Raw genomic sequence first — 14,710 nt, forward strand, 5'->3', positions numbered from 1 at the left:
GCATTGGCAGTAATTCGCACTACTTCAGTTTGTTGCATGCAGTTTACCTATGATGCTTTCAATTTTCTTTCATCTACTAATTAGCTTCCACTAACTTGTACTTGCTCTTAGAACTCAAGAAATGGGTGCCACATTTTGCTCAGCCAGTAAAACCTGTAGTCATCAAAGAGCCAGAGTAGCACAGGGTAGGTCTCTTCAACAAACTGAAGAAGAGAGCCATTGCTCCTTCAGTGTGTGATATTGAAGTAGAGGGTGAGCTACTTAAATATCACGAGTTGGCTGCTACACATAAAGGTAATTTCACCCGCATCATTCTATTTTGTTTGTTTGTATATGCCAGCTAGCATATACAAACAACAAAAATTGAATAAATTTGTGGGTGAGCAACTTTTATTCAGAGCCAAAGCTGAAAATTTTAGCTAGCAGACAGGTGGCAAATTGATAGAGTTTAAACTTAGGATAGCTAAAGAATTGAATTGTAGTGTTTTACAAGTTTATCGAATAGAACTGAATCGATTCTTACCTGATCCATGGATGCAAAAGAATTGGGAATTGAATTGCTAATTGTTGGATAAGAATTGAATCATTTTTAAAGCCTCAAAAACATCTCTGTCATTTAAAGACAAGAAGTATAGCCCCACAAGCACATTCCTGGAGTAAGCACAAAAGTTATATCTCGCTATTTCATACTATATATTTTAAACGGCTTAAAATGATAGTCTAGTGACCGATCAAAAGTTTTATTAGTCCCAATCCATCAATTGGGATTGGGACTATTAACGCTGCAAATGTTTGCTAGAGAATCTAGAATTAATTTATTGCGCATCCTATTATGGCATCTTAAAATGGTGTTGCACCAAGGATATGCATCAAATAAGAAACATGGTAATATACGTATTTAAAAGGTCAAAAGCAAGCACAACTTCACAATTAATGGCAAAATGTTTGTTTAATTCCTCATATAGTTGGACTTTTGAGTTTCTAAATTAATACTTGGATTTAATAATTATTTTCACAGGCTATATAGCAGAAAGAAGTTCAAAACTTGCTCACCAAGAACCACCTAATGAACGAGAAAGGCGCAGACCACAAATTCAGTTACGCATGCTTTAAAAGTAAGTTAACTAGCATATGTTTTAACTTTAGTTAATTGCCTTTATAAATTAACCTAAATATAAATGTAATATTAATGTTCAACTGCACGTGAATTTTTATCATAAATATAATCTTTATGATAAATACTTTACCTAAAGGCATAACGTACTAAAAGCAACATTTCATGTTTTCAAATGAAGTCTTACAAGTACAACTTTCTAATAGGAATTTACAAGGAATAGTAATATCTCACAATGAGCCCAATACATTTTTATAACTACATTACTACTGTATTATGTACATGGCTAAAATGAGCGATGTAATGATCTGTTTATTTGGATACTTATTTATAAACCTTATTAGCCTTACTCCGCGCATCCAGAATCTTGACGCAAGGATTCCAGCATTTGCGCATAAGTATCTTGACTTAATATTTTCAGGGTCTCGTCACAGGAATCTGTTTCTGCATCCATGTTCAATACCGCGTGGGCCTTACGCAGTGTTGATATTTTGTAGGCCACTAGTTCAGTTGTATAGCTCGAGAAACTAGTTATCTAGGCATTGCTTTTCTCATCTAGGATGTTAATAATTTATAAAGCAAAATTGTTTTACGCAATCACAGGCTAACTGAAGCAAACTTAGATAACAGTGTTGAGTCAGTCACTGGTTCTTTGGTTCCAAACGAAACCAAAACTTCCGGATACAAGGCTAAGATCAAAACAATGAGTTCTTAACAAAACTGCTCGATGATTACGTACGAAACTTACGTGGAGGTCAAGTGAATACAAGCATACCCCACATTTAAAAAGGCGAAGTTGCGATTTAATTTAGTGCTTGCACATACTGTCTGATTTCTCAACGACCAACACCTTATATTCAATGTTCTTTAATCTATATGAGATTGAATTTTGTATGTACTGTTTGTTTTCTATCGTATGTTCTTTAATCTTTAACTATGCACAATGTAGAATTGTCGATGAAAACATTCAGTATTGTTTCAAGGGATGTCGTAGGATAGTCTATGCGTGATTTAATATTGTCTATTCAATATTCATGAAAGTGGCAAGATGATGTCAGCCATTGCAAAAGTCACGTGAAAGGTTAATCTTCGTGTAGTGAATTCATGTGTGTGCTTCTCACTAGTATTGCGGATTAATGCACTTGCAAACACAACTATGTGGGATCTATTACAAGTTGTCTAATCTTACTAAGTTTGACTATATAAACATGGTTGTATTCGTGTGCTACGTATTTCTTGTCAATGACTCATTTAACATGAAGAAAACTCGCAAGAGTGGAGACAAACCCTACCCCTAGTCGCTGCGCTGTAACCAACGCTACAACCTGCTGAACCTAACAGGAGGGTGCTGAACCCAACGCTGCAGACAATACAACCTGCTGAAACTAACAAGAGGGAGCTGAACCCAACTCACTTGTGTTCTGTTGAAACCAACAGAGTGCGCTGAAACCAGCGCTATAATCTGCTGAAACCAACAGGAGAGAACACAACTTTTGTAAAGATAGTTATTTAATTATCCAATCTATTTGTAGTAATTTTGTGTGAGCTTGCTGTTAGTGGCGTGGCGATTATAAATGATATATTTCCAACAATAACTACTTTATTATAGTAATACTAATCTTGCGTCTAGTTCAAGAGTCAAACCCAAGCTGAACTGCCTAAAAATTAGTGGCAGTATTTATATTACATAAGCAATTGGCCTAGAGATTTATGGTTATCGTTCAAACCGACCAATCATATCGTCTTGCTGACTGCCGACTTTCTAGAAATTTTCACATTCATAACAATAAAAAATTATTGTTAGACAATGAGCCATTGCAGTGTAACAATCTAAACACTAACAAAAAGCCCAGAAAATTCTACATCTACTGAATAGGGTACAGTAATCGTAACAAGTCAGTAAGACATTTTGATAATGAAAAGGGCTAATTACAAAATCTTATCTCCAGAAAATGTATGAATAAAAACGGAAACAATATTATTTAAGTAACCTAAACAACTAATACTTAGTTGGAACAGAAACTAGATTATTCTGACGCGTAATCATGAACATAAGAAAATTCTTCGAACGAGCGAAATAAAGTAAGAGATAAATTATCAAAGACTGTTCATTGCGTAAAAATCTTAATACATGGCGTCTGTTATCTTTTCTATGTCAACCACTGTATTGGAAGTCCCTTCTCTATATACATCGCCTAAGTCACCTATTCCTTTTATCAGTCTATTATGATTTTTCTGCATCGGGTGTCCGAAGGGTCTTGATGAGCCTGACATCCTTGGAACCGATCCAAGCAGGACCATTATTCGAAGTTATTCCTCCCACGGCCTTTTTCAGGGCCACCACTCTTCATAGAGTTTGTTCTTTAGAATATCTTGCTTGATTTTCAAGTTTACTACAAACACTTGTTCATAATTTCAAGCCATGATATTGCTAGATGCCATAGATTAATTTAGAAGCGTCAATTTGACAATCAATATTGTTTATTTCGTAACAAGAACTCACTGTGCATATGTATAACGCACGTGGGTACAGGATATTACATTATAGTCTCAAGCAGGGAAATAGAATCTGAATGTAAACACAACATCCTTCTACAACTTACTCTATAAGATTATCCAGCAAAATGTATGTGTACACGAGCAAAACACGCATACAAGCAAAATACAAACACTGTATAAGCAAACCAAACTCTTATATAAGCAAAAATGTTTTTACAAACAGAGTATTAGCGATGGGCTAGACAAAATGAAACTAATTTAACTTGTTAAATATATTCACTCACCAAATAATCCACAAGGGAAAAGCCCAGCCTGCAATTGGTGATGTGCTTATATAGCTCCGTAGTCATCTACATGGTCGACTCCTATAGGACCACATACTTGCAGCACTACCTCTCAATACCGGACCGGCCTACGTAACCTAAGTTTCTGTAATACGAGTGTAACATATACCACTGAACTAAAATAGGGCACTAAACTAAAACATAGCCTACAGACCAGATAACCATTACTAACCCATAACAAAACCCTCATATTTTGATGGTCATTTACGTTCCCGGATTAGCCTGTTAGGGTTCAGGATCAGGGTCAAGAAGAGCAGGAGCAATCTGGGGATCAACTCTCTTAGCCACTGAAACTTTGCGCCTTGCGACATTACCTGAAAGGCGGGAACAAACCGTATCAGAATCTTAAATATCAACCACCTGGTGAGGACCTAGATTATAGTAGGTATCTAGTTTATCTCGATTCATTTTCCTCGGCAACACTGTGTCTCTTGTATTAATAAAACTTTCCTTAGCACCTCTATCAGTATATTCTTTCATCCTCTGCTTGTACCGCAAGTCAGAGTCCTTAGCTTGCTCTACTGTACCCTTAATATCAGTAGGAATTATTGGCAATTTGGTTCTCATTTTTCGGCCAAACGTCAAAGCAAATGGAGTCATACCCGTAACTGTGTGTGGTGTGCTTTTGAAGGAAATGCAGAACTCATTCAAAGCTCTTCGCAAATCTTGACCTTCAGAGTTGGTAATCTTGAGGACCTTTAATTTGGTGCGATTTGTCTTCTCCACTTCTCTATTAGCTAGGGGCCATGACGGCGTAGTTGACACTCATCTAATTCTGCACTTAGTAGAATAACTTTGCAATTCATGAGAACTAAATTGTGTGCCGTTGTCTGACCTCAACATTTCTGGGTAACCATATAAAGCACAAACTATTTCCAAAAATGAAGCGATTCTCTCAGCTTTAGTACTTTTCAAAAACAACTCAAACAACCTACTAAAATAATCAACAATGACTACAACAGAACAACCATCAGGAAAAGAACCCAATAAATCTGTACTACAGAACTTCCAAGGACCATCGGGCAATTTGGTAAGAGTGTCTGGAACTAGAGGATCACTATTACTGACCAACTGACAGGGCAAACATTGACGACATAAAACCTCAGCCTCCTTATCTATGCCAGGTCACCAAATATTGAGACATAGCCTTCTTTTGGTCTTCACAATACCTTGATGACCCTCATGTGCTGAACGCAATGTCTGTTGATGCAAACTAGTAGGTATTAAAATTCTACCACCTCTAAGAACTACGCCATCACATATACTCAGCTCATTTCTTACTGATCTTGTGATAGCAGACCAACATTTCCAGTCACCTGACTGAATAGCTTCATTTATCAGCTTAGTCTCTGGACAAGACTTGGCAGCATCATGAATGTCTGACCATATTATAGCGCATGGAATAGCGAACTCTGCAACTGAGCAAATACAAGCATCATCTACCACAGGCTTTACAACATCATCCTCATTCACACTCAATCTATACAAAGGGTCTGCAATGTTATAGCACCCAGGCTTGTACTCCAAAACTCCAAAGCCTGTAACCTCAAACTCCAGCACTCCAAATTAGGATTTGGTTTTGAGTGTGGTTTACCAAAAGTACTAGCTAACGACTTATGATCAGTGAATAATTAAAACTTTATACCAAGCAAGTACATCTTGAAATGCTCACATGCCCACATCGGACCTAGGGCCTCTCGCTATATCTAAGAATATTAAGACTCTACTTCAGATAGACACTGATGACCATAGGCTACAACTTCAAAAATGCCATCTTGAATTTGATACAGAACACCACCTAAACCAGGGGTCGGCAAGCTTTTCACTCAACAAGCTATTTGGACCCATTTTCCGCAGGAGAAAATGCAATGGGGACCAAAAACCCCCTTTGATATTTTAAATTGAAATAAGAAGCTACATGTAACGTTTTTTTTAGCTTTTATACTCAAACCTATCTGCATAGCAATCTCAGACACTAAGTAAACTCGCAGCTACAGCCTTTACGTATGACAATCTCAACTGTTTAGCAAACTCTCGCCCACAGCCATTATGTATAGGAATCTCAAAATGTTAAGTGTCACTTCTTGTGAAATCTCTTATTCTTTCTTTTTTAACGACTGGGTTTTAAAAAAAAGAAAAGTAAGCAATTTGTTTTATTACCTTAGCTTTTTATAAGCCGGGATTCATAAAGAATAAAGGTAACTTCATTGTTTACAGTTGACAAACAAGTGTGAAACACAGGCTATCCAATAGCTATGCAAGATTCCATGAGAAGGTAGCTCTCAGGAAAGGCAAATATCTGCGTTGACCAACAGTGTTATATTAAAGGTTCGCTAGTGCATAGACTGACCACGTAATTTCACCAAATTTTCAACAATTAATGTAAAGTTCCTTGTCGATAAGCATTGTTGAAGTAACCAAAGTAACTGTTGCCATGCAAGGTAGTTAAACACAAGCATTGTGCTGATTTATTAAAGGTGACATATGTAAGCCAAGTGAAGTAATTAGTCGTTTTCAATAATAGAACGTTCCAGCTTCAAGTTTAAGCAATAAAGCCTGGTTTCCATATGACAGCGCATTGATCGTGTGCGGTCCAGTGATCGTGCACAATGCATTTCTTGGGCTGCGATGCAGTGTTTCCATATCGCGCATAGGCGCCATGCTTGCATTGGCCAGGATCGGTAATTTCCTTACATTTTTGTAGGAGAGACCAATTTCTTCGGAAAAACAGCTCTCCGTTGCGACATTGCGCTGTCGTATGAAAACCAGACTTACTCTTTCGTACGGGAGACCGATTTCTTCGGAAAACATCCCTCCGTTTAAATTCTGGGATAGATGGAAAAGGTCGAGCGGTGTATTGTGGGATACATCACCGCACGCACCCATCACAAGGATCCATTCTGTTGGATTCTTTCGATTAGCGTACCCACGTCGCGCGATCGCTGTGCATTGACGTTTCCATATCACAGCCGACCTACGCACGACGTCGAGCGCCTTGTTGCGCGCCTTGCGCTGTCATATGGAGACCAGGCTTAACAGATGTATTTTTTATCCAAACAATCAAAACTCCAACATATAAATGCATACATAAATCGTATTAGTTACATTATTAAACACTAAATTTGGTCTCTCAGGCTTTCACTGTGTGACATTGTCTGTAAGATGGGCGGGCAGTTAATGTTTATCATGATTATGGCCAGCTGGTGAATTAACTCTTGCGAGGTGTGACTGATTAGCTGAATCTCAGTTGCTGAATCGATACGAGTTAGGAGCTACCTGAGAATGAATAGCAATAGGGTCAGAATACCAAGATTGGTTAATACTGATGTCGGTAAACAGGTTCAGAACAGTGATAACCTGCTATGGTAATTTCACAGGAACAATCTTTAGTAATACATCAATTATCGTGGAGTTTACATGTTTTACAATCAATAACTACGCTCTCAATCAAATTATCCATACCTTTGAATCAGTAGAGTGACTGAATGAATTTCTTAGATTTGGTTATACCTCGATGAGCCTCATGCCCTACACCAATAACTCGACTTTGCATAAATTCAGGGGCTACAATATGCCCATCTCACAACACCAATTCGCCATGCAGAGAAGAGTCATCTTCCAGTTTGTAATAAGAAGAATATGGCGTATTTGCCTGAATTTTCATATTCCAATTGGATATGATAACTTGAATCAGTTCCTGAATCACAGCATCTGATCAACATGCGGTCATAAACTCATTCAAATCCAAAGCAACAGTTACCATAGCCACTACTGCTCAGTCCTTTGTTACAGAGGTCCTGTTCTTTACAGGCAGTCTAGACATAGTGTCTGCTATGACATCAACACCTTTGACATGTTTTGTGTCAAAGTTATATACTTTGAGTCGAGAACTCAAAATTACTTTCTTCACTCTACTTGTAGGGGAATTATTTCTCTGCACCAAGTTTGTCTGGCGTTTTACCGATTTAGACGCTTGACGGAGCTCAACATCATCTTGCAACGAAATAGTTCTATTTGTCTACTCAATTCGTTAGCTCTCATTAATAACTTTTTTCACTTTATGGTCATTCACCTTCTCCACAATCTGATCTCGCATCATTTCCTTTTTGCACTCCGCTCTACACCTATCATATTACATCCTACTATCAGCCTTCTCAACTCAGTCACAAAATCATCAATGCTTTCATTCATAGCCTGGGCTTCAGCTTTAAACTAATATCTCATCATTTACTCATATACTCACATAGTGTGCTCTGATTGCATTTTTGGTTGCTGCCAGCCGATCACCTCCTGATTAAGAAAATGTCCTCTTACCTGCACTGCCCAAACTGGCCTTAACATGAGCACTCGTGATTGCATTGTCCAGCTAGCCGAACTCACCAACTCGAACCGCTTCTGTTGTGCATCTATATTCATTCTACACTAACAAAATACACACGTGGACACATTCAACACTGCTATATGTTGTGGTCATTAAAATTTATTTCACTTCTTGACTACTACTTGCCATTTTATTCAACCCATCTGCTGCTAGTCTCTATTGCTGGTACCCCTTCCTCCTCAATATCGAGATACGAGAAGAATACCCAGGGTTGCACGGGTAACAAAAAAGTTTTTGCACAGAAACTTCATTTTTAATAACCAAACCACATTAATCATTCTGAATTTTAAATGAAGGCTTTATCTTTTAATAAGGTTCATCTTTGTTTTCTCTCATCCCTTCCCTGTATCCAGTTATGGCGAAGAAATCTAACAATGAAAAATCTACTTGGAAATGGGATTGAACTTGCAATCTCTGGTTTTGCTGGCAGGTATTTATCCAATACACTACACTGTCCAACTGGCCATGCTATTCAATAAATTGTGCACGTACTCGTTACACATTCCAATCTTTCATGACTTCATGCTAAATATATCAGCTAGCGTTATGCTAAAATTGATGGCCAAAAAATAAATGCTCAAACTCACTTTGGCAGCAACACTGTTGCAATAAGTATACAGCTGTAGTAGACAATGCAGCCAGTACAGTATGAATTACACAGATATATAAACACAGGACACAGAAATAAACACAGTACACAGAAATAAACACAGTACACAGAAATAAACTTTGAAGTTAGAATGGTAGATGTCGGATATGTTGATTAAAAGTAGATTTTCTCTGCAAAAGCTTTTTACAGGCATTCAACTAGTTCATTTATATTTTTGATTATTTTTATATCTGGCCAGTGTGTCTGAGCTGGCTGGCACCTAATTTTATATCTGGCCAGTGTGTCTGAGCTGGCTGGCACCTAATTTTATATCTGGCCAGTGTGTCTGAGCTGGCTGGCACCTAATTTTATATCTGGCCAGTGTGTCTGAGCTGGCTGGCACCTAATTTTATATCTGGCCAGTGTGTCTGAGCTGGCTGGCACCTAATTTTATATCTGGCCAGTGTGTTTGAGCTGGCTGGCACCTAATTTTATATCTGGCCAGTGTGTCTGAGCTGGCTGGCACCTAATTTTATATCTAGCCAGTGTGTCTGAGCTGGCTGGCACTTAATTTTATATCTGGCCAGTGTGTCTGAGCTGGCTGGCACCTAATTTTGTGATTTCCAGACCACCAGGAGGTAGACCAATGTTGCATTCATTACACATTTTAGGGTGGCCGGCTCCCAGTAGGCATATCAACCACCGAAATTTTAAACAGTTTATAATATCTAAAGAATTTGATTGTTACACACAAAGGTTCTTATATAGAAAGTTTATTGTTTGGCAATAGCAATCCTCTAAAACTCAATACTATGAAAAATGTGTTTTGTGCAGTTCAAAAATTTACAGAAAAAATAAGATGTTAGTAAAGGTGTTTAAATGTGAAATAATTATTAGGCAATGGCTAGATAAAGTCTGTTCTACTAGAATTGTTGCGATAAAAAATATGTGATACTGATACAGTTAATACAACCTGAGAAAACCGAATAAAAATCATGAATACGTTGAATTAATAGTGGCTAGATAGAAGCGTGTCTATAAGAAAAAGATTACTGTTGCTGTAAAAGCTATCCATCAAAATTTTGAATGCAGCGATGCTGGTACAAACGTACCTCACTATAGCATACGAGGGTAAACATTGTTCTTTGTCTGCAGAGAATGTAAATCACTCATTCGTGAAAATTTAAGGAAAAAATGTGTAAAATAATACAAAAAACAAATACTGTGCTGAACGCGCGTACTGAACTCTACACTCGTCTGTTGATGAAAGGAAATCCTGCATGTTCATGTACCGTCATGCACCGTCATGTACCATCTTTATCTATTTGACTTGCAACATGCATACAAACGGCATGCATATTGACTTCAATGTTTTAAATGAAATGGATAAAAGATAGTTATAAAAAAACTAGTTTTAACTAAAATAAAGAAATAACGTAAAAACTGTATATAAAGAAAATAGGCTAAGTTTTGTTCATATTCAATGATTGTGGCACGCAAGCTTTTCTAAAGCTTTTCTGCGTGTAAGCCAGCTAAGAGAAGTTTACGCTTAAAAACCGCCTTTTTTAAAACCGAATGCAGTTGACAGAAAAACACGCGTCGTTGAAAAACTCGACTATCATGTTGCTAAAATGTTAGGGAAAGAGATCGCTCATTTCAGCGATAAAACTGGGTGCATTCAAATAGAGGGATCACGCTTTGATTGGTGACTGCAATAAGTATGAGCGCTATGCATTAGCAAGCAAGATAGCCGCTTGAAGTGCTGCGTTGAACGTGTGGACATGTTTTAACAGATGATTAATATTTTATGCTAACGATGTAACAATTTTGAATGTGTTTGATGTTATAATATTATGTGTCTTTGCAACTTAGTAGAGTTAACCTTTAATGGATCATATACATGTAGTTTGTCAATTATTTGCATATAAACCTGTAAATTTTATGTTGTTGGTTGCAGTGTACCCGGAAAAGTTGGATTGAGGTGTTGCTGCGCTGACGAGTTTTTAAGGATAATGAGATGGATTTCTCAGACCTCTTTAAGCAGTCTAACCAGCTATGCTCTTTATCTCACAACGGATTACACCTGGTATGCTATTCACTTGTACATGTACATTCACTATGTACTAGAATACTACTAGAATACTACTAGAATACTACTACAATACTACTAGAATACTACTAGAATACTACTAGAATGTACTAGGAGTCTACTCATTGTACAAACATTGTGTCATCACTGCTGTTCTGCTCAGGTATTGCCAGGGCAGTTTTAGTATTCTTTATATTAAGAAGGACGATATAAATTTGTTTGTTTTTCAATAATTTTAAGATCTTGTTTGCGTAAAAATATTCTAAATTCTAAGAATATATTTTTTAACTCTCTCTTTACACATGTTTATTGCTTAACTTTTGACTTTATATTTCTGCACAATATTCGAATTCTGCAGCTTTTCAATTGGATATGTGTGTTTTCCATTTTTATTTTATCGTGTTCAATTTAATAAATTAGATGAATCTGTTAGAACTATAATTTTTGGCTCTATCAGGTATAGAAGATAAGACAACTTTAAAGGTTGTTTGCTAGATAGTAGACTAGAGCTCCTAGTAGCCTACTGGCTTGGAAGCTCATAACATTCTGTATGAGGACTATAAATTTGTTACCTTATTAAGCTGCCCAAGGTATTTTTTGTTTCTCTTTTTATGTGTTAGGCGAACGCTGTGCAGTACAAGCTGGTTGTTCGGGATTACAAGACTTTGCAAATAGTAAATCTCTTCACTAACTTGGATGCCATTAATGCTATTGAGGTAAAAATTACTCTACCTAGTTTTGTTATGAACTGAAATTTGCTATTACCCTGAAGTGTGATACTCATTACTCATCACACAAGTTCCTGTTTTACCAGCAAACAATACTGTGTTAGGTCTGATCAAACACCTAATTTTTACTCAAATAAATCAGTGTCTGACGTCTCTATGTTCAGTTTTAGGAATAAAAAACCACTTTGCACTGTAATTGAACTGAGTAACCTCCGTTCTGCAGACAGGCGTGCGATCCACTACACCACAAGGCCTAGTTGCCATACTATGGAATGATGACGCTTATCTAAGCGCGCTTATAATCTAGTTCGCAGGAAGATCATGATTGTGTTAGAGATCATGATGCGTAATAATTATTCCAAGTCATGGCAAGATTAATGCTGCATTATCCAGAAGGATGGACACGGCTTTTATTATAGTAAAAAGTTATTCAAATTCATTGGGTAAAGAAACTTAGTCAATATCATTTACAGTATCTGTCATGGTTTATTAGCTGTTTTTAACCTTGAACGTAGCATAAGAAATAACAAATGTTTTTCAACAGTCTGTTTTAGTCTGCCTCGAGCTTTCAACGATTTTAATTATGAATTTGCCAAACACACACAGAAATAAACAAACCCCTTCATTTGAAAGTTGGAATGGTAATTAAATATGTTGAACCAAAATAAATTTTCTCCGCAAAACTTCTTTTATGATCTGTGAAAGACGGGCATTCAGCTAGTTCTTACTAAAATAAGAGCTCTGTCTGCCTTTCCATCTATCTGTCTGCCTTTCCATCTATCTGGCTGCCTTTCCATCTATCTGTCTGCCTTTCCATCTATCTGTCTGCCTTTCCATCTATCTGGCTGCCTTTCCATCTATCTGTCTGCCTTTCCATCTATCTGGCTGCCTTTCCATCTATCTGTCTGCCTTTCCATCTATCTGTCTGCCTTTCCATCTATCTGGCTGCCTTTCCATCTATCTGTCTGCCTTTCCATCTATCTGACCGAAGCCAGGGTCAGAGGAATGAACCAGATGCTCGTACATGATTCAAACTCATAGCATTCAGCGTTCTAACTGGCACTCTAACATCTCTAACATCTGCGCCAACTGACCACCTGACTGGCATTTTAAGATAATTGTGCACATACATATCTCCATCAATTCTATCTAAATACCTTAGTTAAATATAACTGGTTCAGAGTTAATAATTTGGTTTGCATGCTCTATAGATGTTTGCTAGCTTTTCTGTTCCCTTTAAACAAAGGTGTGTTAATTCAGGTTCTCTGCTGGCTGACTCGTTTATGTATACAACTATGGATTTAAACTAGCTGTGCTACTCGGCGTTGCCCGGGTATTAAAAATCAGCTTATAAACAATGAGAGGTAATGTAAGTTACCTGCCACTTGTTATTAGCCTGGCACATTGCTAATGGATAGTTTGAGTAAGCTTACTAATAAGAGCTGTGGCATCTCATGACGTTACGCCTTGACTGCTTCGTGACTGAAAGCATGGCGTATTTTATCCCATATAGCGACATACATCGCCCAGCTTAACTATCAAGCTCGTGTTGCTAATTAGGTAAGGCGCTTGGACTGGTGAACGGGAGGTTCCAAGATCAAATAATCTGCCATACGGATTTTTATCCCATGACTTTTAATAGCTTTAGCTGGACATATACAACGAGGAACGACCAGCTTTGAGAAACTTATATATCTATATATATTTATAGATTAACAGATTATTGAATAACCCATAATTGAGAAAAATTCAATAACATGGAATGTTTTTCTCTTTTACAGTGGTCTCATGACTCACAGTTTGTTATGTGTGTTTTGAAAAAAAGAGGGCTTGTGCAGGTAAGTTTTTATCACTTATTGTAGTCATGCTGGTTCTGACCATTGCTTCTGCGAATGTGTCTCCTCTGTTGCAAGTTGCAGCTTTGTCAGAGGCTCATTTCATAGTTCCCGTTTTTGAAGTAAAATATATTAGATAATGGTAGTGGGCCGAGACAGTTCATCCCACAATTCCGTTGGCGCCTCTTTTCAGTGGCTACTTTTTGCACTTACAAGATAGATTTAATGGTGTAGAATTCATATCCAATGAGTTGCCATGCCTACCATTCTCGCTAGTGAGAGAATTTTCACATTTTAGGTTTCATAGATTTTAGTTAGTTGTCTTCTTTCACACCAGAATGTAATTGGCTCTTTACTGATTGAGTCACGGATTCTCCATTTATTACAAAGGTCAAGGTCAACGCATTGCCAGCTGTAATTTATTTTTTGTCACACGCATGGTTTGAGTTTTGACATGGCTTGTGTAGCCCACATAAATAGTTCTCAAGAAGTTTATTCGATAACATTGGCAGAGCACACAAGTCAAACACTTAGTCACTGTTTAAAAAGCTGAAAAAATACTTTTTAAAGAGCCTCGAAGGTCTGTTTCTAATGGTGTATGCTTTTAACTGGTCCGCAAGGACTCTCAGATTCACAGAGCTAACACATGCAACAAAAGCAAGATTGAGTTCGCAAGGAAAAAACACAGTGAGGTGAGTACTTTTTACTTTGATTCTTTACCACGCAGACATTTAAGGTGAGATAATGTGACTTATAATTATTCTATAAAATAACTATTATGTAATTTAATTATATTATTAATTATTATTAAAATGAAAGGAATGATGACATTGTAATTTGTACAAAATAGTACCAGTGGTTATGCTTGTGTTCAGTTTAAAAAATAACTAAATAACTAGCCAGGCGTTAACCATTAACTACTAGTCTTGCCCGTGTTTATCAAATGGAAAAATCATGTATGTATTCACTCTGGTTTATTGGGCTGAACTGACTAAGTAATGATTATTTCCTAGTTAAGGTTGTCCTGTTTTTCATTAAGCCACATGAAGAGAGTTGGAAACCTGCTACTCATGATACACCTTTTCAAGATGAAGAGGAACCACTTAGGAAAATCAGAAGATCCAATTCTGC

The 14,710-nt window shown here is 37.2% G+C and overlaps 2 protein-coding genes across 2 annotated transcripts in view; one reads left to right on the forward strand and one right to left on the reverse strand.

Moving 5' to 3' along the window:
* Positions 1 to 1,594, reverse strand: part of LOC137405381 (cellular tumor antigen p53-like) — a 37,383-nt gene extending 35,789 nt beyond the window's left edge. Inside the window, exon 1 of the mRNA XM_068091620.1 lies at positions 1,465 to 1,594. Within this exon, the coding sequence (XP_067947721.1) occupies positions 1,465 to 1,568 (104 nt within the window). The 5' untranslated portion in view covers positions 1,569 to 1,594. The remainder of the gene's footprint in view (positions 1 to 1,464) is intronic.
* A 9,289-nt stretch (positions 1,595 to 10,883) lies between these two features.
* The window catches only part of LOC137405456 (WD repeat-containing protein WRAP73-like), a 30,940-nt gene continuing 27,113 nt past the window's right edge, over positions 10,884 to 14,710 (forward strand). The window contains exons 1-3 of the mRNA XM_068091725.1: positions 10,884 to 11,013; positions 11,637 to 11,732; positions 13,526 to 13,582. Of these exons, the coding sequence (XP_067947826.1) occupies positions 10,945 to 11,013; positions 11,637 to 11,732; positions 13,526 to 13,582 (222 nt within the window). The 5' untranslated portion in view covers positions 10,884 to 10,944. The remainder of the gene's footprint in view (positions 11,014 to 11,636; positions 11,733 to 13,525; positions 13,583 to 14,710) is intronic.

The sequence above is a fragment of the Watersipora subatra genome, chromosome 9 (assembly GCF_963576615.1).
Source record: "Watersipora subatra chromosome 9, tzWatSuba1.1, whole genome shotgun sequence".
NCBI classification, from domain to species: domain Eukaryota; kingdom Metazoa; phylum Bryozoa; class Gymnolaemata; order Cheilostomatida; family Watersiporidae; genus Watersipora; species Watersipora subatra.